At 41.0% G+C, this 19,688-nt stretch overlaps 7 protein-coding genes across 10 annotated transcripts; 3 read left to right on the forward strand and 4 right to left on the reverse strand.

The window, feature by feature from the left end:
• Nucleotides 1-29: 29 nt before the first annotated feature.
• On the reverse strand, nucleotides 30-2,237 carry Prp19 (pre-mRNA processing factor 19). The gene is made up of 3 exons (XM_011310545.1): nucleotides 2,120-2,237; nucleotides 513-1,860; nucleotides 30-286 (listed from the first exon to the last, which is right to left on the reverse strand). Exons 1-3 carry the CDS (start codon nucleotides 2,136-2,138, stop codon nucleotides 142-144), a joined length of 1,512 nt encoding a protein of 503 aa, XP_011308847.1. The 5' UTR covers nucleotides 2,139-2,237; the 3' UTR covers nucleotides 30-141.
• On the forward strand, nucleotides 2,196-2,959 carry LOC105269928 (selenoprotein M-like). The gene is made up of 3 exons (XM_011310544.1): nucleotides 2,196-2,373; nucleotides 2,466-2,536; nucleotides 2,669-2,959. The coding sequence occupies exons 1-3, from the start codon at nucleotides 2,287-2,289 to the stop codon at nucleotides 2,841-2,843; spliced, it is 333 nt and encodes a 110-aa protein (XP_011308846.1). The 5' UTR covers nucleotides 2,196-2,286; the 3' UTR covers nucleotides 2,844-2,959.
• Nucleotides 2,960-3,135: 176 nt separating this feature from the next.
• LOC105269930 (E3 ubiquitin-protein ligase RNF185) lies at nucleotides 3,136-5,675 on the reverse strand. Of its 4 annotated transcripts, none has more exons than XM_011310549.1 (6): nucleotides 5,337-5,675; nucleotides 5,094-5,264; nucleotides 4,677-4,837; nucleotides 3,836-3,967; nucleotides 3,590-3,762; nucleotides 3,136-3,514 (listed from the first exon to the last, which is right to left on the reverse strand). In XM_011310549.1, the coding sequence occupies exons 3-6, from the start codon at nucleotides 4,823-4,825 to the stop codon at nucleotides 3,417-3,419; spliced, it is 552 nt and encodes a 183-aa protein (XP_011308851.1). In that variant the 5' UTR covers nucleotides 4,826-4,837; nucleotides 5,094-5,264; nucleotides 5,337-5,675; the 3' UTR covers nucleotides 3,136-3,416. The 4 variants fall into 4 exon arrangements, with proteins under 4 accessions (XP_011308851.1, XP_011308850.1, XP_011308849.1 ...); XM_011310548.1 differs by having other exon boundaries at nucleotides 4,986-5,264; XM_011310547.1 differs by having other exon boundaries at nucleotides 4,958-5,264; nucleotides 5,337-5,674.
• A 225-nt stretch (nucleotides 5,676-5,900) lies between these two features.
• On the forward strand, nucleotides 5,901-8,470 carry LOC105269931 (WD repeat-containing protein 78-like). The gene is made up of 4 exons (XM_011310550.1): nucleotides 5,901-6,276; nucleotides 6,355-6,815; nucleotides 6,883-7,412; nucleotides 7,522-8,470. Exons 1-4 carry the CDS (start codon nucleotides 5,982-5,984, stop codon nucleotides 8,366-8,368), a joined length of 2,133 nt encoding a protein of 710 aa, XP_011308852.1. The 5' UTR covers nucleotides 5,901-5,981; the 3' UTR covers nucleotides 8,369-8,470.
• A 1,780-nt stretch (nucleotides 8,471-10,250) lies between these two features.
• LOC105269933 (uncharacterized) lies at nucleotides 10,251-12,758 on the forward strand. Its single transcript, XM_011310553.1, has 5 exons — nucleotides 10,251-10,400; nucleotides 11,127-11,361; nucleotides 11,647-11,895; nucleotides 12,007-12,277; nucleotides 12,359-12,758. The coding sequence occupies exons 2-5, from the start codon at nucleotides 11,191-11,193 to the stop codon at nucleotides 12,703-12,705; spliced, it is 1,038 nt and encodes a 345-aa protein (XP_011308855.1). The 5' UTR covers nucleotides 10,251-10,400; nucleotides 11,127-11,190; the 3' UTR covers nucleotides 12,706-12,758.
• Nucleotides 12,727-16,383, reverse strand: LOC105269932 (solute carrier family 23 member 2). Its single transcript, XM_011310551.1, has 11 exons — nucleotides 16,130-16,383; nucleotides 15,153-15,275; nucleotides 14,914-15,071; nucleotides 14,491-14,823; nucleotides 14,305-14,425; nucleotides 13,984-14,239; nucleotides 13,627-13,914; nucleotides 13,442-13,521; nucleotides 13,235-13,376; nucleotides 12,971-13,106; nucleotides 12,727-12,879 (listed from the first exon to the last, which is right to left on the reverse strand). Exons 1-11 carry the CDS (start codon nucleotides 16,145-16,147, stop codon nucleotides 12,786-12,788), a joined length of 1,749 nt encoding a protein of 582 aa, XP_011308853.1. The 5' UTR covers nucleotides 16,148-16,383; the 3' UTR covers nucleotides 12,727-12,785.
• A 318-nt stretch (nucleotides 16,384-16,701) lies between these two features.
• Nucleotides 16,702-19,276, reverse strand: LOC105269934 (uncharacterized). Its single transcript, XM_011310554.1, has 4 exons — nucleotides 19,161-19,276; nucleotides 17,652-19,059; nucleotides 17,402-17,496; nucleotides 16,702-17,229 (listed from the first exon to the last, which is right to left on the reverse strand). Exons 2-4 carry the CDS (start codon nucleotides 19,054-19,056, stop codon nucleotides 17,032-17,034), a joined length of 1,698 nt encoding a protein of 565 aa, XP_011308856.1. The 5' UTR covers nucleotides 19,057-19,059; nucleotides 19,161-19,276; the 3' UTR covers nucleotides 16,702-17,031.
• Between the last annotated feature and the right edge of the window lie 412 nt (nucleotides 19,277-19,688).

Raw genomic sequence — 19,688 nt, forward strand, 5'->3', positions numbered from 1 at the left:
AAACAATTTTTTTTTTTTATGTAAAAAGCAATTATTAAAATGAGGTTTATTCAGTTATTATTCTTGTTATTTTCATTGTGGTCCTTAATACGAGAGGGAAATACATGAAAAAATACGAGAATGCAAGACGATGATTTAATTCTAAGGAAGTCCATAAAGTTTGAGTGTCCTGTCCATACTGGTGGAAGCCAAGTATTGTGCATGCCTACCAAATCTCACACCGGTGGCAGTGGCTGTGTGATCATTCAGAACCTTCAGCTCTTGCCATTGTTTGCATAAATAAACCCTGCCATCAATAAATAATAAATAATAATTAGTCATTTGAATTACCAAATTCTAGGCTAAACGAAATTTTGTGTTGATTAATTCTCCCATTCATCTCGATAATGAAAATAAATTTTTTGCCTCAGAAATTCAATTGCCATTTCCGATTGATCATTCACCTCTCGAATTTCGCAGCTTTACGTTAAAAGAATTAAAGACAATAATAAAAAAATGAAGAGAAAATGTACCTGACGTCAGAGCCAGCAACAGCGAGATAAGTTCCACTCTGGTCGAAGCACAGATCCTTCACCTCGTAGCTCTCATCCAACTGCAGAGTCTTGAAATTCTTGAGTTTTCTCAAATCCCACAGCTTGACGCAGCAATCCTCAGCAGCTGTTGCTAGATAATATCCATTCTCTGAGAAACTAATAGCTGAAATCGGTCCAGAGTGTCCAGGGAAATTAGCGACATTCGATTGTTCCTTCAAATCCCAGATTTTCACCTGAGAGTCTTGAGTTCCAGTTCCAAAAATCAAACCATCGGGATGGAATTGAGCAGTTGTCAGGGGCTGACTCCCTGGACCAGCGACTTTAGTAAGAAGTCTTCCAGTTCTAATATCGGAGAAAGCCCAGTGCTGATCAAGAGAAGAACTTAGAAGATAATCGCCAGTTGGATGAAGAGACAATCCAGTGACTGGAGCATCATGAGCCCTCAACAACAGAGTAGTCTGACTAGTGGCCACGTTCCAAATTCGGATAGTCGAGTCCGGCGAGGCAGTCATAACGACATCCTCATCAGGATGATAAATAACACGAGTTACTTTCTTGGTGTGTCCCTTGAGAATCGCAACCACCTGTTCAGTGTCTTTATTGAAGACAGTGGCATTTTTATCAGCCCCACCAGTCAATATTTTGCTCGTGTCAGCCCCATGAATATCCAGAGCAAGAATTCCAGGGACGGATGCACTGTGGAGACCAGGGTGTGAAGCGAGTGTCTGGAAGTTCCTGATGCTCTCAGCAGGCAGGAGGTCCTCAGGTATGGACCTGCCCCTTCGTTTTCTCTCCTGGGTGAGTACAGTTGCCCGCTCCTGGAGTATCTGGATTACATCTTCGGTGATTCCAGCTTGTTCAGTAGGTTGAACAGCACCACCACCAGCCTCAACAGCCACTGCTGGCTGAGGTATGGCTGTCGGAGCAATACCAGCCTGCGGCTTCAACGTCGCCAATGCCTCCCTCGCTGCTGTCAACTCCTTGGTGAGTCTTGCGATTACTCTGCATGCTGCATCATGCTGATAAAGAGAATGAGACAGCTCTTGTCTGCAGGTCTGCAGCTGCTGACGTACGGTAAACACATGGAGCATCTGGGCATCCCATTCGTCTTGAAAGATCTTTAGAATGGCTGGGATTGACGTGGCACTTGGTGGCTTTGGTTTCACTGTTGGACTCACATTTACTTCGATCAATTGTTCGATTGTTAGCTCTTTCCCGTTTATCGGATCCACTCCATTGTCAATAATATATTTCTCAATCAATCTCTTCTCAAAAATACAACCAGACACCGGTGAAATGACTGGATGCTCCGGAACTTCGTTTGAGACTGGAAAAAAATAAATAAATAAATCAGCATATGAAAATTTGAAAAATAAATATCCCAATACAGAATTTCCAGAGTATTTAAATTACTCAGACGCTGTTTTAGGTTATCCATCCACCGGTGGGAAAAATGCCACCAATACCAAACCAGGTGTTTTGCAATTTTTCATCTATAAAAATCATGGAAATCGTGGAATTGACAGAAATAGATGGGAAAAAATGATTTATTAGAGGGGAAATAGGAAAAATAATGGAAAACTCACTTGCACAGGAGAACGCCATTGCTCCACGTTTGTCTGCCTTTTGGTTGTGGCGTCATCCGCGTCACAGACTAAGGATTGTGATTGGTCATTGGTCTAGACTCCAAAAGTGAAATAATCGTTCGAACGTGAGATATTTGGCTGCCAAAAAATTCGAATAAAAAATTGCAATGAAGGTGATTTGCTTTGTGGTTCTTCTCGGAATTTTTGCAGGAGCTTCTGCAAGTGGAAGTGCTTATGTTCGTGCAGTTGTTGAGGTGATTATTGTTGTTTATCAGTTGGTTAATCGGGTGTTAAGTTTTTGGAGTTTAAGGTTACGGGGATGGATCATTTAATTTTTTTGTTTCAGAGCTGCTCTGGTTGTTCACTGAAACGTCTTCCTGACGTCAAGCAATTCATCTTCGAAGATCTGCCACTCTAGTATCCTTTTAATAATTATTTTCATGAAATCCTTGGAAATATTTAATTATTTGGATGATATTAAAAAACCAAAGCTCAGTTTAATGAGATAATTGGGTATTTATAATAATTTCCTCATCAATAAAAATGTAGTGATCGAACGGAATTCAAACACATCCAGGGAGCAGTTCCTGAGCTCGTCCTCTACGATAATAACAACGAAGAAGTCGAACGTTTGCAGCTGTCGAGACTCACCAGAGAGGAATGCAACGATCTCCTCCAGGCGAAGGGTTTCCCTCGAAACAAACGATCCAAAGACGAGATCTAAATCAACTTAAAAATACAAATAATTCCTTCCATCTTCTCACCAACAATTCAATTGAAATGTTTTTATATTTTATTTTATAGACAAATGAAATTGCACAATAAAGTCATTCAATCTCACATCTCAATACTTTCCATTTCATTTTTTTTTTAAATTCTTTATTCCATTATTAAAGCGGAAAATTCTAAAAATTTTCACATCTCGAAATACATGAATTAATTTATTTAATTGAAGTCGCAATTATGGTGATTTTGTTACTCAAGTTCATTACCTGGATGATAAATAAAACGAGTAGTTCAGGATGTCAACAATTAGTTATGTATGTACATAAACCCATGACGTAATTAATGGATATTCTCCAACGAGTAAAACTGATTTATATTAGAATTATTCTTAAAGCTAGAGTTGGGAGATGGGAGTGTACTATTTAATTATCTCCCTAGACCTTAAATACCTCGGATATATACAGCTGATCATCTCGCAAATCGATTGGGTATATCTTTATGAAATTGTTGGGATTACACATTTGATGATGAGTGTATTATAGTGGATTTTAATTGGGGGAGGAAGATTTTGTTACGCCATTAGGAGCCAACCAATGAAGATTATCGCAAGCCAGAGGAAAATTTTGGAGATAAAGACGTCATCCTCGAACTGGGGAGTACCTCTGGGTACTAGAACACAGGAGAATTTATTTATAGAATTATTTCTCCACGTGCACAAGATTATTTAAATAAATGCCCTCTCACCAGCACTGGGTCGAGTCTCTCCAAAGTTGAAGGTCGACGTGAAGAAAGCAAAGGGATATCCTCCGATGCCGAAGGACATGTGAAATCCTCCGTCCCCAAAGCCTAGACCAGAAAACGTAGTTCCACCTTCTGGCTCTGTCCTCTGACCCACTGGACGAGGTGGAACGTTATTTCTGTGGGAAGACATCAATTATATCCCATTAATTACTCACGTAGATAATCAATAATTAATTAATAGCTAATTACCTTGGATCCTCCTGTTTAGCTGCACCCCTTCCATAAAGTGGAATAACTTTTTCTTTGCTAATTGCTGCTTTGCAAACTGGACACACCTGTCTTGCTGGTCTTGTTTCCAACCATTGATGAAGGCACGGCCAACTATACTCGAGAAAATCCGAAAAAAAAAAATTCTCACTTGAATAAAATGTCTCAATCGGGAAGAAAAAAAAATGGAAATTCCCAGAAGTGGGAAAAATAGTCTCCCTATTTTCGCTATTATCTCGGTAATGCACTCAAAATTTAAAAATCATTTAGAAAACTATCGGGTTTTATTGTTGTGAGCCGTTTTGCAATATTGACCCATGAAATGTCAGCATGTCGATTCATTTAAAAGATTGACCAATCGAAAATGGAGATTAATTTCCTGCAACACTCCATGCAACGATAAATATCTTATAAAATGCTGGAGATAAGGAAAAATGGATATCACGTCTTGCCCCTTACTCCCAACTCCATAAATATTCACCTATTTTTTTTTTTTTTACATCACGCCACTCTCTCATATTTGCCCCAGACCGAATACAACATATGTAGCTGGAAAAAAAAATGATTATATCTTTTCCAATCTAGGGTTGAATTTTTGAGAGAGCGAGAGAGAGAGAGAGAAAAAGAGAGGAGATTTAATTTGAGATTTCTGAGTACGAGAACAATTTTATTCAGTTCTGTTATAAATAAATGCAGAAATAAAGCACGGTATACATCCAGAAACCAATTATGATAAAGAAATATGTCCATAATAAAGATCGTCACAATCCTTGGTGTTCTCAGCAGAACCTTCAATCTCTTAAAAAATTTTAATGAAACTCACCAAAACAAATGTCCACACATGCTGACAACAGCATCCTTGGCAGTATCCAGACAAATATTGCACTCGAACATCCTGTCGTCCTTCTCCTTCTCCTTATTAGCAAAATCTGTGGGCTTGGAAGGTCCTGGCTGTTCCTCGACGGTCCCCATCGTCTCTCCCAACTGAAAAAAACCTCCAATAAGGCCCGAAAATAGCGAAAATCCGTCGAAATCCTGTCAAATCCCCCCCTGTCAAGTCATCATCACTCCGGACTATTGCCTACCATATGATAAAATACCTACCAAATTTGCCAAAAACACAGCAATTAACCTTATAACCAGATGCCGAGATATCCCCCCAAAACAGGACAACTATGAAAATCTCACACCATCAGCCTTTGGAGTTCTTCCAGGATATCTATAAACCCATCGAACATACCACAATTTTTCGTTGGTTGTAAGAAAAATTCCGCAATCTCCCCCCAATCACGAGATATTCCCTGAAAACTGGCAGACTGTTAAAATGAACTTCTGATTTTTCGAGTCGTCATTGAATTTGACAGCGTTTCCCCCTCCGGTTGTTCACTGGGTCATTACGATGGCAGTTCCCCTCCAGGAGAAAAAAAAATGACTTAAATGCCAGGATAATGGTGTAAAAATTGTACTGAATTATTTCACTCACAGTAATCTACGAATATTCGTTTCCAAGCTCTCGAATTTATGAGGAATATTCGAGAAAAACAGGTGTCAAGAAAAGTAGTTATCGAGGCACGAGACTATTATCACTGACGTCCACAGCTCGAGGGGAAACCCACACTAATGCCTTTTGCGTCGATCTCTGGTGTATCTCCTCGCCCCTCGACCTCGTCAACGCAGGATTACGTGGCCAAAGTTCATTGACTATCGTCAGAGCTTTTTCATGGATTTATCCCAATTTTCACCTGTTTTTACGATGTTTTCGTGGGCCCCAGCACCACAGCCAGACATTCACAGGGATATTTTTCAGGGGTTCCTGCAGGACACAGGGGCCTTTCAGGGGTCACAGGTGTAGGCGGTTATTAATCATGCGAGATCTGCCTTATCGGAGCTCACAAGGGTTATCGATTGGTGATAAAAAAGGTGAATGTGAGGATGCTTTCAAGATTTCAAATACAAAAAATATCACTACACTATACTACGAATAGCAAAAATTTATTTGATTCAAGTCAATTGAAGTCAACTCAACTTTCGATTTTTTGCACTAGAATTTAATCTACAATTTATCAATAGCATAAGGGAGAGTTAATGGAGCGGATGTGAATTATTGAATAAATAATATTGATCAAACATGGCCCAGAAAAGGGGATCAGTCTCTAACAGGATGTCGAGCCAACGGCCTTCTAAACCCAAACCCCAAAAGCCCTCAATTTCGGTGGTTCAGCAACGTCAACATCTGAAAATCCTCGATAATGGATTAGACATGACTCCAAAGCTTCTAACCCATCGGTTTTACGCGACCATCAAGGAAAACGTATTGACAGCGTACGACGCAATCGGAAATCTCAAGACCGGAAGTGAATCCATGATGTCCTTGAGCTCCGCGGGATTTCGCTCCAGTCTATCTATAGTTAAGTCAAAAAATTATTTAAAATCATTTCAACAACTTGAATTTCACAGGAATCAATCAATTCTCCAATTTCCCCTTCAGAAATCATCCCCACTGCACACAACGGTAATTCCTCCCCTCGACGAGACAATGGAGAGCCTAATAGCAACACAAGAGATTCAGTCACTTCCTGGCGAGTCGCGCGCTCCCTCGCCGTTCTCTCTCCCAAGATTCGAGGATCCATCGACCAAATTCCCGGATACCGTGACGATCGTCCTGAGGGAAACGGAGACAATGATCCTCTTTGAGATGCCCCAATTGACGGCAGACCTGGACACTCCAGAAGGTCAGGGAGTGAAAGAGGAGAACGAGAGGTATGAGATGCTCACTAGAGAGGGTGGCCCGAAGCGAAAATTGGCGGATGCTGAGACCCAGACGCGAAGGATTCATCTCAAGTCAAGGTCGACGCACCGGGGGAGGGAGAAGAGGATGAATCAGGGGACTTTCGTCAATAATTGGGTCATCCATGACACTTACGTGGAGTTGGAGGGCGGTCAGAGGGTGAAGGAAACACCGGTGAGGGATTCACGTGGAGATGCATTTTTTTTTAAATGAATATTCATTTGATCTCCATTTTTCAAAGGACAGGACAAAGCTGCCGAAACTCTCACTGACCTCAACGCCTCCCAACGCCGAAACCCAACTCGCCATCATCTACGAGAAATCTTCCTTCAAAGATGCCCTTCAGATAATGGAGAGGATAATAGCCAGCAATCTCTTCGTTATCCCGCAGAAGAGGTTCAAGGGACTCTTGAGGAGTGATCCCTGCAGTCTGGAGCTGACGTTCACCTACTCTTTGGATCTCCTGTGGATACATTCCTGTTCGGAAACCACGGATCGTCCGGTGACTGCCTTCAGGTGGAATTACACCAACTCCAACATCCTGGCCGTTGGGTATGGTTCGAGGAAGACTGCCAGTGACGGCCTTCTCCTTATCTGGTGCATGAAGAATCCGAGCCAGCCCGACAGAACCTATCGGTTTGAATCCGCGGTCGCTGATCTCGACTGGAGTCGATCCAAGCCAAACCAATTGGCCGTCGGATTCTATGACGGCAGTCTCAGGGTCATTGATGTTAGCAGCCGACTCCTAGCTATTTTGAGAGACAGCAAAACGTAAATATCAATTATAATAAAATAATTATTATAATAGAAAATGAGTTTTCATTCGCCCTATGGAAACCCCGCTATTTCGCGGCGCTACATGCCATCCAACTTGTTCCAGCGACAAACTTCGATTATTCTCCCCTCATTGGCAAGTCCAATGGTGGCAGGATGATGACCACCTGGACTCTGTTGAGGAAATCTACACGACAACCCAAGACGGACGAATCCTGCGCTACCCCAGCCACGAGGACTTCACCTCCACAGAGATGATGCGCATCCCGCGGATCGAAGCCGAGATCCCAGGAGTAGCCCGGAGAGATTTCTGCGAGAAGGTGGACATATCGATCACACGAAATCCAGGAGCAGTGATCCTCCGACGTCACCCTGACAAGCTGGACCACTACTTGGTGGGCACCGACGAGGGCTGCGTCCACACGTGCTCTATAAATTACCTCGACCACCACGTGGACAGTTTTCTGGCGCACGACGGACCGATCTACGCCCTGCAATTCTCTCCGTTCATCTCGAAATTATTCCTGACCTGCGGTGCAGACTGGACCGCGAGAATCTGGGCGGAGAGCATCACCGAGCCACTCATCACCCTCTCCACGAGGATGTCGTGCGTCAGGGCGGCCGCGTGGAGCCCCAAGAACTCCACGATCCTGGCGACCTGTGCTGACAACGAAATATCCATTTGGGATATCAAGAGGAGGACCTACAAGCCATCCTCTCGCACCCTCACACCCGGTGCACGACTTTGCGCCCTAGAGTTCACCAGCTGTGGAGATCAGCTGGTGGTTGCCGACATCGCTGGAGGTGTCTACGTGTATCAACTCGAGGGCATGCCCTTCCCACCCTTCAATCAGGTTCAACTCCTCGCGGAATCCGTCAACAAAGCACTCACCACGAAAATCGAATTGAGGAAAAAATTCTTGAATGTTTTCGACGCGGAAACTCATGGCTGAGTGCAGTATAAAAATTCTCTCATTAATTCCAAAGAATAAATTCCGAAGAAGCTCTTCATCATGACAAACAATAGGCCCCGACCGTTCTTCCACGACTCTCAACGCAACCAGCAAATTCCCTCATTTCATGCACAATTACCCGACAATAAAACATATTCCCGTTTAATTTATGATACAGTCGACATGAAGTCGTACCTCCCACTCACACTCGGGGTATGATTTATGCCCGACGCTCAACCGATCTCCGCCTCGCGTAATTTTTCTAAATTCATTATCCACTTTTCATTAATGGCAAATGAAAAGAAAGGCGCATCAGCTGGATAGAAGAATAAAAAAAACTCCGGATGATGTTTTCATGATGCAATTGTTCACAGGGTTTTTTTAAATAAATTTATATGTAGTCCTGTCGGTTCATCAGGTTTTTGTCTGTTTGTTAGGCCCGTAGTGCTGCAGCGCACAAATCAGACGCTCAAACCGCTGATGTTTACCGGGAAAAACAATCTCTCTTTGAAATGTTTATGTTGTGAGGGGGTAAAGATATAAAACATAAATAAAAATGATCAGAATGCAGATACAGTGTGTTACATAGTTGGAGAGGGGATTTAAGAGTCTTGGGGAGATGAGGAAAACGCGTGGGGATGGGATAATGGGGATTGAGTGGCCCGTTGTTGCTAATGCCTTCGTATCCCATTCCAACGTAATGTTTTGCCGTTAAGAGTAATGGTGGATATGGATTATAGTTGGCTCTTGAATTTTACGGGGTGTTAAAACACTTTGCGAGTGGAGGAGTGGAGGGAATATATTTTTTTTAATTTGTTCTCATTGGTCTGGTGAGATATTGAGGATATTTTGAGGAGCAGGTTAACAATTCAGGTGGTACTCATTGTGGATGAGGAAAATACAGTATATGGGATAAAAAAAAAATGGTTTATTAACGAGAGTGGGATTTTGGGGTTTAGTTGATTCTTGGACGTTGTGAGTGGAGGTTGTGCGTCGACAGGCCATCGCTCGGGGTCTGTAGTGTGGAGGTCTGTGGAGGTGGGCGAGAAGGGGAGGTACAACATCCACCACTTCCACCTTCCAACCAAGAGATAACGAAAATTCTCCCTCTCCACTCGATTTAAAGATATTAAAAATTAATACCCCAGACAAAGTAGATTTTAATTTGCCAGCGAATGGGGGAACGATTCAATTTTCGATAATTCTCGCTAGAGAAAGGATGCGGTGGAATGAAAGAGGCAACCAGCACCGCAGGATTAACGTGTGTTCGTAGAGGAGATGAGAAGGTGGAGATTCTTCAAAGATCGGCATCTCCTGGTCGCACGCTCCGGGCGCACGGGATATTTCGGCCGGATTCTTCGGCTTCCACGTTCCCATCACCCGGTCAAGGGTCACGGGACCCTCCCTCCCCCCATTTCCCCTATATATTCCCTCTTCCCTCTTCCCTCCCCCTCCTTCCACCCCGTCTTCTCCTTTTTATACCCTCAATCCACGCCTTCCGCTTCGCTCGAAATTTGAATTTCTCCAGAAGGAATTTCTCGCAGAATGCAAAAAAATAACGTACAAAAAGTGGAGAACATAATGGTGCATGGAATGTGTAAATTTTCATGTACCCGATGTAATGGTAAGTAACTCGTAAAGAGGATGTCCGAGAATCTCACATCCCCACCACATGCATTTCGGTAAAGCACGGGATTGTGTCCCGCAATTATATTAAAAGTGGTGAGGATCGGTTGCCATTGGTTTCGCACAATTTGCGCGGGAAATGTTGAGACCAATCGGCGATCGGATGGAGAAACTACCCACCCCCCGTTTTCAACTCATCCAACGGAATCCCACCGAGAACCAACATCTTAGTTTATTTCAACTCCTCGAGGTGTTCGTTGCACCTTCCGTGATTTTTTTTTTTTAATCATCCAGCAAAAATTTGAATATTTCCTATTTTCATTTCCGGGTTTTCCCTCCATTTTGGTGACTTTTTTTGGCGGGGAGAGCAATTAATTTTTGGGGATCTCATGTGAGGATTGGAGAAGTGAGTTTTTATTTATTTTGCGGTGTTCTAAAACTGATAATTATTTTGTGATCCTATAAGCTAAATCGGATAGCAAGTGGATTGAAATGAAAGAATTTATTCGAGGTGCAGGAATATGTTGAAATAATTATGCACATGTGCATGTCACTCTCCACATCGTATTGCTCCATGCGCATAGTCCTCCAGTGCGCAACTTCCGTTGCTTTTTTTCGTTTCACGGAGTTTTCGAGGGATTACTATTCCTTTGAAGTGGGATAACAAGAGCTGAGACGTTTGCACGTCAAATTTAATAACACTTGATCCCTCCGATCTTGGAATAATTATATCTCTATGAAAATCCGAATTCTCCGCAGATCGAACGATAAATGTCGCTGTTTCGGGCGAATCTGGGGATCAATTCCCAGCCCGATCCCGTCATGGTACAAATGAGAAAGTAAAGAGGGGGGAGGGATTGGGTGCGATAAAATTCGCGTAGCGTGTACGATAATTCGTAGTCCGAGGAGATATAATTAAGCCCCCTGGCATGGCGCTTATTGCCGGGTTGAAGCATAAAAAAAAACCATTTGAAATACCATCGTCACAGGTTCAACGGGGTTAAGCATTATTCCCGCGGGGCCTTAAATTCAATTTTTTTTTCTCACTCTCAGTGAGACGAATGAGGGATTCACCTGGGGAATTTAAGAGATCAAAGCGTCAAGTAATGTTTTTCATTATTATTTTATAAAGGAGAATGACCCCTCGGTGGAAACATTGGATTTGGCGGCGGGGGTGACCCCAACTCACCCCGACGATGGGCCAGAGGACAAGTGCACCTCAACGCCCGAAAATCTCCCTGACGTGGGTCCTGCGGGGCCAACAGCATTCCTCCAAGAAATCTGGGATGTCCAAGACACCCCCGCAGGCTGACAACACCATAAAATCAAATGATTTTACCAGAAATGCAATCGACAAATTCCAAATGGTAAAAATCCCCGAAAACAACACACACAACACCGATTACATTTTTCGTCGTACTTATACCGGAATTACCTCGGTAATTAACAGTTTTAGAGGGAATATCGTTAGATCTGTTATTTCCGAGAATTCACTGTGCAATAAAAAAGCAATGTTCCTTAACTTTTTTTTCCTACAGTGACTCATTAACGAGATGATAGGCAGTTTATGGGGCTGTAAACGATGAATTATTTCGATTTTAAGGTGCAGTTGTTTAAATAATGTTGAGATATTTAAATGTTGCTGATTGTAGTCGTTGGAGAAGGAGAGAGTGGCGAATAGACAGATGGAGAACTTCCTCGAGTGCTACAGCGAAAACAAAGAGGCAACAAAGGAAAAAGTTAAGAGAGCAATTTCCGAGCCGAGTTTAGTGCTGAGGGAGTCAACAGCACCGAGTGTCCATGAGAAACATCGCCACCGGAGAACCAAAAAAAATCACAAAGCCCGAAGAAATGGCAGATTTGGTTATGAAATAAATGACCTCCATTCGTTTCTCACCAAGGTAATTCTCTCTCAAAAAAAAAAAAAAAAAAAAAAACTCCGATGAAATTTTAATCTACGATAATTAATTACTATAATTAAATTAATTGACGTAATTAATTGATGGTTGCAGGCGTCGATAGAGAAACCAGCGAACATTCCAGTAGTTATATCCTTTACATCGATGTTGTATCAGACTCAGGGAGGAATTCAGGACGAGATAGCTCTACCCTTGGGAACAGTTGTCAATGCAGTTTTCAAGAATGAGAGCTGGTTGTACGTTCAAACACCTCATGGACAAGAGGGATATGTGGGATATTCAGCTTGCCTTCCCCTGGGAATCCTCCAGCCCACAAGAGGTCCTTGTTGGGAAAACACCAATGACGTCTTCCCCAGGCCATTGGGTAAATAAACGCATATTCCATTGAAACAGAGAAAAGGTGTTAGGATTGATGAAAAAAAATGTTTTTTAAAAAATATAATAGGAAATATGACGGATACAGAGAAACTCAGGGACATCAGGTCAGAGTGCGGAGTTCGTACATCAAGACGTCGAAGAGGATCGAGAAGTGCAATTTCAGCTTGTGGAGAGAGAAGTGTCGATCGTCTGTATCTGAGAGCAGCTGCCAATGCTAAGACAGTGGGTTCACGACAGACACTCCTGATAATTCAAAACGATTACTCGTCCCAGAATAAGGACTCGATGACGGTGTGCAAGGGTGACGTGGTGGCACTTCTCAGCGAGCACATGCAGGACTGGTTCTGGGTGAGATCCAGGGATGGTAGGGAGGGCTTCATTCCTGCAGTTGTGGCTGGTCATGGATTTTTGTGAGAGGCTGCAACTCATTGTAAATAATTGTACAGAAAATAAAATTATTTATTGAAGATATTGGCATTTGTGGTTTTATTTCATCACTCGACGTTGTAAGTGGACTTTCTGCGTCGACAGGTCATCGCTCGGGGTTTGTAGGTGGGTGAAAAGGGGAGGTACGACGTCCATTTCCACCTGGAAGATATAACACAAAAAATTTTGTCTCTCTCCTCGATTCAAAGATATTCGCGTAAAAAGAGTTACGGCTCAAGATTTTCGCTCTGACCTTCGGAGTAATTTCATGCCAATTGGGAAGTCAAATGTGTTATATTCTGGTTCTTTTCCCTCGTCCTCTGCGCTCTCCGAAAAGTTCAGGGCCATTTCATTCGCCCACTTGTCCAGTCCTCGCTCTTCGGACGTCCCTGAACATCATTTTAATAATATCTTGTAAATAAAACAAGTGTCAAAAACATTTACTCATTTTTATTACTCTACTCATGCACGCAGGGATATTGTTGTTGAAGAGGAAAAAACATTATCCAGGTCTTACCTGGAACAAAATTATCGAGTACACAACCAGTCACACCTCCAACAAGAATCGTTGTACTAAGGAGAACAGTTATCACACCATTTGCCACTTCATTGCCAGTCTGGATAACATCTGGATTTTTGATCATCCATTTGGAAAGTACCTGAGGAAATAAGTAATAATAAATTACACCATCTTGACAATTGATCTACCATATATGTTGCTCACCATCGGGAAGAAAATAGAGAAGCCAAGGATGTAGAGATTCCTTGAGGAATTCAAATCCACATATTGAAGTGCAGACAGACCTGTCGAGAATTCGGACTTTAATGAAAAAAAATCTAGTGGGACGAAAAAAGGCAATACGAGGCAATACGAGGCAATACGAGGTGGGTGAGAAAAATGCAATTTACCAAATGCGCAGATCATTCCGAACATGACGCAGAATATGCCCCCGACGATGGGCTCGGGGATGATGATAAAGACCGCCCCAAATTTACTGATGAGTCCCTGAAGGATCATGAGGACACATGCCCACTGTATCACTCTCCTACTCCCCACTTTAGTCACCCCAATGGTTCCTACATTTTCTCCAAAAGTATTCGTGCCATTTCCACTGCCCCAGAGCCCAGCCAAAACCGTCCCCAGACCCTCAAAGGCTATTCCCCGGTTGATGGCATGCACCGGAGGTGGTGGTGCTCCTATCAATCCAAAAATCCAAATTTAATCCTCACAGAAAAATCTAAACACGCAAAAATAATTCCACTTGCCACACATCCTCGATGTCGTTGGATAATAGCTGATGGATTCGACAGTGCAAGCAAGAACTCCAGCCAACATTCCCAGAACCCCAGAGAGAGAAACAGTGGGGATTCCCCACTGACCAGGATATGGCACCCTGAACCACGGAGAGTCACTGATTATTCTGATCTTTGTGTCTGTTCGTCCAGGATGGCCGAGAGGTAGAGCATCGGTAATTGTCAAGATCCCGCAGATGATCCACATGACGACAATCGTCAAGAGTACCTAAAGGAATCTCCAAGAATCGATGAGAATTCAATGATTTGGATAAACAAAATTCAACAACTCACTGGAAACAGTTTGAAGAGGTAGAACCAGATGATTTTTAATCCCTCTTCCTTCCTGTAGACGATGAAGGGGCACTGGACCTCCACCAGCAGCTGAGAGTAGAGTGTCAGCATCAGAATTGTCCTAATGAAAAATGGAATTTAATTTGTTCGGGGAAAATTTACTGACAATTTCTCAAATTTTTTTACCCTCCAGCGATTCCCCAGTGCTGAGAGGCAGTTTCCGCTGCATTTTCAAAGAGAGAAAGCCCCACAAGGGCCACCGTCGGGGTAATCGTCAGGGGAGTGATAAATTTCAACAAGTACCCGACGATTCCGAAAAATCCAATGAACACCTGGAATAAAGCGGAAACAGCAATCGCACCTGATAGCTCACGCATTCGGATTTGCCACATTTCTGTTCTTTCTTCCGAACTCATCGCTGACAATTCAGATTCGGGTGGACATTTCCACTGGGGAAGATTGAGAATAGCTAGGGTTGGAACTAAAAATGATATAGTACCACCCTGGACCAAGGGAAGTCTGAAATTGTATAATCAATTAGTCGATTATTATTGAAAATTGTTCTCCCTATTTTATATTGAAATCGATTACAAAAAAAAAAAAAATAACCTGCATCCAAAAATAGTCTGGGCTAGTGTGACGAGCCCTGTGACGAAGATCATCGTCGAGATAATGTAACTTCGAGAAGGGTCATCCTCAGCCATGCAAAGGGCAGGGGTGAGGATGAATGGAATGGAGACGATGGCCCCTATCATCGTTAAATAATGCTGCAATTATCGCCAGTAATTCAAGATTTTTTTTTTATTGTGAGGGAATTTTAGATTTGATGAATTTCGGGGATTCCCCACCTGAACTGCCATAAAAAGGCAGAGATACCACGGGGGTACGTCATCAATTCCATACGTCAGCTGTGGATTCCTCGATTTTTTAATTTCCTCGGACTTATCTGTCTCCTCATGATTTCCAATCGACTGAAGAAGTAAAATCGTTTTGTTTATCAGTATGAAAATGTTTCTTTCCACTTTCAAATTGTCAAGTGGGGATAACTAGCTATTATCAGCGATAACAATTTAAATAGCCCCCGGGGACAAACATCTAGAACACGAAATAAACGTAGAATAATTTCATTTTTCTGTTTAATTTATTCCAAATGACGATTGTTCAGGAATTTTCAACACTTCCCAGAGAGGAAAAAGACACAGGGAAAAAAACTCAATTTAAACTCAACAGTTGAAAAAGTGGAGAGTCAATTCTGCGAATTAAATCACTCATCAATTAATCTCCCTAATTAAATTTTATTCACTAACAAAATGATGATTAACCGTGAATATCTCCGAAGCTAAGGGAGATACATAACGAAATTTCCAATAAAACCTTTATTCCAGAGAAATTCAAGACGAAAATCTTCCTATCTCCCCACATTTCGACGATATTCGTCAAAAATGATACGTTTTTCCCAATTTGGCATTATAATAATCAGAGAAACAAATAATTTTGTTTATAAAAAATAATAGCAATGATAAAAAAATTGAAAAGTTTGACAAAATAATAAAAATTCGCCTTGACTAACAATTTAATTGATTCCCTCGTAAAAATATCTCTGTAAATGATCAAAAAAAAATAAATGTTTATTCATAGGCACCGCACGTGTACCTCTGAAGAATATGTATTACCTGCCAATTAATTACATAACTTAATTCGAATATAGCGAATACAACACGTGATACAAATCCCCGTAATTACAATTTTTGATTACACAAAAGATCTTGATACAGATCACGTGATAATAGCGAGCAATTGTTTATTATTCTGTGTCATTACTCACAATGTCGGTTAATTCCATTGACCAGAGTTCTCACTTGCACGTTCACAATTTCAATGATTTATTCGTCAATTATCAATGCTAATTAATTCGTTTATTTAAATAGGAATCCACTGGACCGGCAGAATTTTCTCCACGGGAATTTTCAATGAATCTTCGGCGTTTACTGATTTTATTTGGTATTGTTTGGTTTAATTGATGGCAATTGGAGATAATTGAGGAGCCGAGGAGTGAACGTCTTAATCCCTTGCCAAGAAAACCACAACAGACGGAAAAGCGATGCCAACAAGACCTTTATGTGTACAATAGAGGGAACTGGTGCCATATATTTTCTATTTTGTACTCATTCCAATTTTCATTATTGAAAAATAATGAATATGACAGATATATTGAATTGCGATAATGAAAACTGCAGAGAAAACAATAGAGAAGGAATCTGAAATATTCCGATTAAATCAATAAATCAATGGAAAAGGAAGAATCAATCGAAAAATGTATAAAACATTAGATCTATTGAATTAATTACATAACATTGTCCTTGCAGGTGTGAATGAAAAAGATAAATTGATCCGTCAAAAGTTTTTTTATTTTTCTCGATTTCTCTCACCTTAAAAAATACGCATACGTAAACGTAAACCTCACACTGGCTAATGACTGCGCTTTTTAAACTTGTATTGTGTATAATATATGTTAATCATATGTGATTTTCTACTTTAGAAAGTAAACATAGTTTTTATTTTAACACCTGGCATGGTACAGAAAAAAATAAACGATACAACATAAAATAATAGGTAATGATGAATGAAAAGATAATGTAAACGCTTTTAAGCTCAAAAGAATAATGATAAACTCATTTTTGAATGAAATTAGAAAAATAAAACATTCTTATCGATAAGGCCGAAGAATCACTTGGTACTATCAGCTTTGGCCTGTGATGCGTCTTCTTTTGGCTCCAATTTTCTTATTACTGAGTGTTCGGGAAGGAAAAGAAGTTGCATTTGGTCGTTTTCTCCCCTATCCACTAAGGCTCTATTTACTTCGATTATTGTCCCAGCTGTCCACGAGGAATCCACGTACAACTCATTTTCAAAAAGTAAAGTCACCTATCAGTACATAAAGACAATAAAAATGAATTGTCAATTTTAAAGAGTTTTGCAATTATAAAGTCTGAGTAAAATTTTAAAAAATTACAAAAGCGCCTTTTTAAATATTTTCTCTGGAAATTAATGATTTTTGAAATCAGGAAATAAATCTTCTGATGCTGATTTTTTTTACCTCGATAGAAGATTCATCGATGAGTGTAAGAGAACAACCAGGTGAGTGTCCGGATTTGCAGTTATCCTCTGGTTTACCTATAACTCCAACGACATCTGAAAATAATTAATTTTCACCATCTTATATATTTTCTATGTTTTATATGTTTTATATATCTCCAAAATTTTCCCGAGAAAATTCCACCGACTGTGACAAGAGTGGAGGTTTAGCTTTTCATATAGAAGAATTTTTAATTACGCAATCGTCTCACCAATATAAGTACCGAGTGCCTGATTTGCTAACTCATTGAAATTTTCGAGACGAATTGACCAACAAGTGTCGTCCATTTCTTCCATCCCAATACCCAATTGTGCAACAGCAGATGACCCGTCCGTTATAATCTCTAAATCATTATCACACTCAAAGGGAATTCTCATATCTTGAGCAATGACTAGAGCGTTCTTCAGACCTAGCTGTAAACCAACTTTCAGTGCATCAGCGTCTAGAGCAAAACGGTGAGGCTCAAAAATAGTGCAACGAATGAGGCCAGTGCTATCTTCTCCAATAAAACTTCGAAAACGTAAACCCTTCCGGCCTACAGAAGGGCAATTTGTCTCAAGAGATTTCACTGTGAGTTCAATATATTGGCAAATTTGGGGAGCTTTCAAATCTGTGACTTTCATCACCGGGTCTTCTACTAGCATCAAGTTGTCTGACATCATCTCGTCTTCTACTGATTCATTGTTCTTTTCTTCCAGAATTTGCACGTGACCTTTGTATAGTACTTTAATCTGATGATTATTTTTGCAGTGAGTTTGGAATCGTTCTTCGACTGGCTCAACTATTGCTTTCTCTATTTGCAGATATACCCCTTCCCGAATAGACGAACCGATTGTGTAAGAATGTGGCTCAAAGATTATGCAATTAATATCTCCGGTCTCATCAGTACCAACAAAGTCTACGTATTTGAAACCCTTTGGCGTCAATGCCACCCCATTTGTTACCATGCATTTCACGTGCAATTTGATTATTTCGAGAGTGTGAGGATAGGTTAGATCTGAGATTTTACACTCTTTGGTAGGAGTCATGGAGGGTTTTTTCATTGGAGGAGGGTCATCTCTCTTCTCATTCTCCATTGGCACTGAAATTTTACTAGAATTTGCATCAACTGAATGAGTTTTTCCATTTTCTAGAAGAATTTCGACACTGGAAGATGCACCCAATGTCATGCGATACACTGGTTCAGCGCTACGAGCATTGTCAGGGACATTTTCCACGTTACCCTTGATTATTCTTATAATTTGCCCGATTTTAATGACTCTTGATAGAGGAGCTGCAAGATCTGCCCAGGCCATGACAGTCATCGATCCACTCGCATCCCCAACTGTAAACGGAAGGTAATCTCTTCCCGTTGCAGTTTTTAACAAACCCCTTGGATGAATTGATACAACTTCCACTTGAATTGCTGGACAGATTTGTTTCTTGACTAAATTCTTAATTGTAACACCCTGCCACGGACTTGTCGAATCTGACAATGTCTTCTCTGGCTTATTGTTGACTGAGTGCATGGTTTCGTTAGAGGAACAACCTCCGTTATCATTTCCACCCCAAACTCTTGATTTTTCATTATCCTCCTGACTGTGTGATGGCTTCAATCTTTTTGAGGGCCTTTCCATTTCCTTAAAAGAAGAGTCTTGTTAATAACCAACCTGAACATTAACCTACAGAAAAATAATTTTTGCCATTTCTACCAATTTGGAACCAAATGATTGATTTATACCTTTAGTTAACGTAGTATCAAATTAATGTGCATCAATATCGTGTCTAAAAGTCAATAATGAATGTCCGTTCTTTTCCTCCTGTGAACCTGCACGAACTTGCTGCCCGGTGTAACGGTTGATGATTTGAAACAGGTATATATATGTAACCAACATGAAATGGCGATAGCTGATTGGGTCAGGATGGCCACCAGGGAAAAAAGGAATTAACCACAAGGCGCCACCATTTGAAATTCTACCAAGGCTGTCTTACGATAGGACGCCATCAATTTGACCAAAGCGGCATCAATGGTTTTTGTTTTTTATTTTTATAACTCAAATTTAGTCGACTGTAGAACGAGGGGACGGGGGAAGCCACATTTTGTGGAATTTCAAAAGAAAAAAATTATCAATATGTTGAAGATATACTACTAATTAAATTATATACTCATACTCATCTTTTTTAGATGGCAAATCAATAGAAATATTGTTTAAAAACTAAATATTTGATAATCGAAGAGATATGCAGTGAAATTGAGCAATTTAACATT

Source organism: Fopius arisanus, unplaced genomic scaffold (assembly GCF_000806365.1).
Source record: "Fopius arisanus strain USDA-PBARC FA_bdor unplaced genomic scaffold, ASM80636v1 scaffold00077, whole genome shotgun sequence".
Classification (NCBI taxonomy): domain Eukaryota; kingdom Metazoa; phylum Arthropoda; class Insecta; order Hymenoptera; family Braconidae; genus Fopius; species Fopius arisanus.

Bases quoted from the DNA above. Each gene is read 5' to 3' on its own strand.
- Prp19 (XM_011310545.1), bottom strand. The intron at 287-512 runs GTACATTTTCTC...TATTGATGGCAG, and splicing joins GTTGCTGGCTCTGACGTCAG to GGTTTATTTATGCAAACAAT.
- LOC105269928 (XM_011310544.1), top strand. From the start codon at position 2,287: ATGAAGGTGATTTGCTTTGTGGTTCTTCTCGGAATTTTTGCAGGAGCT. The intron at 2,374-2,465 runs GTGATTATTGTT...TTTTTGTTTCAG, and splicing joins ATGTTCGTGCAGTTGTTGAG to AGCTGCTCTGGTTGTTCACT. The intron at 2,537-2,668 runs GTATCCTTTTAA...ATAAAAATGTAG, and splicing joins TTCGAAGATCTGCCACTCTA to TGATCGAACGGAATTCAAAC.
- LOC105269930 (XM_011310549.1), bottom strand. From the start codon at position 4,825: ATGGGGACCGTCGAGGAACAGCCAGGACCTTCCAAGCCCACAGATTTT. The intron at 3,968-4,676 runs GTGAGTTTCATT...TCTCGAGTATAG, and splicing joins ATGTGTGGACATTTGTTTTG to TTGGCCGTGCCTTCATCAAT. The intron at 3,515-3,589 runs GTGAGAGGGCAT...CCTGTGTTCTAG, and splicing joins AGAGACTCGACCCAGTGCTG to TACCCAGAGGTACTCCCCAG.
- LOC105269931 (XM_011310550.1), top strand. From the start codon at position 5,982: ATGGCCCAGAAAAGGGGATCAGTCTCTAACAGGATGTCGAGCCAACGG. The intron at 6,277-6,354 runs ATTTAAAATCAT...AATCATCCCCAC, and splicing joins TATAGTTAAGTCAAAAAATT to TGCACACAACGGTAATTCCT. The intron at 6,816-6,882 runs GTGAGGGATTCA...CATTTTTCAAAG, and splicing joins AGAGGGTGAAGGAAACACCG to GACAGGACAAAGCTGCCGAA.
- LOC105269933 (XM_011310553.1), top strand. From the start codon at position 11,191: ATGGGCCAGAGGACAAGTGCACCTCAACGCCCGAAAATCTCCCTGACG. The intron at 11,896-12,006 runs GTAATTCTCTCT...TGATGGTTGCAG, and splicing joins TCCATTCGTTTCTCACCAAG to GCGTCGATAGAGAAACCAGC. The intron at 12,278-12,358 runs GTAAATAAACGC...AAAATATAATAG, and splicing joins CGTCTTCCCCAGGCCATTGG to GAAATATGACGGATACAGAG.
- LOC105269932 (XM_011310551.1), bottom strand. The intron at 15,072-15,152 runs GTGGGGAATCCC...CGATAATTGCAG, and splicing joins GCCTTTTTATGGCAGTTCAG to CATTATTTAACGATGATAGG. The intron at 14,426-14,490 runs GTAAAAAAATTT...ATTTTTCATTAG, and splicing joins CACTGGGGAATCGCTGGAGG to GACAATTCTGATGCTGACAC.
- LOC105269934 (XM_011310554.1), bottom strand. From the start codon at position 19,056: ATGGAAAGGCCCTCAAAAAGATTGAAGCCATCACACAGTCAGGAGGAT. The intron at 17,497-17,651 runs GTGAGACGATTG...AATTATTTTCAG, and splicing joins GGCACTCGGTACTTATATTG to ATGTCGTTGGAGTTATAGGT. The intron at 17,230-17,401 runs GTAAAAAAAATC...ATGTACTGATAG, and splicing joins TCGATGAATCTTCTATCGAG to GTGACTTTACTTTTTGAAAA.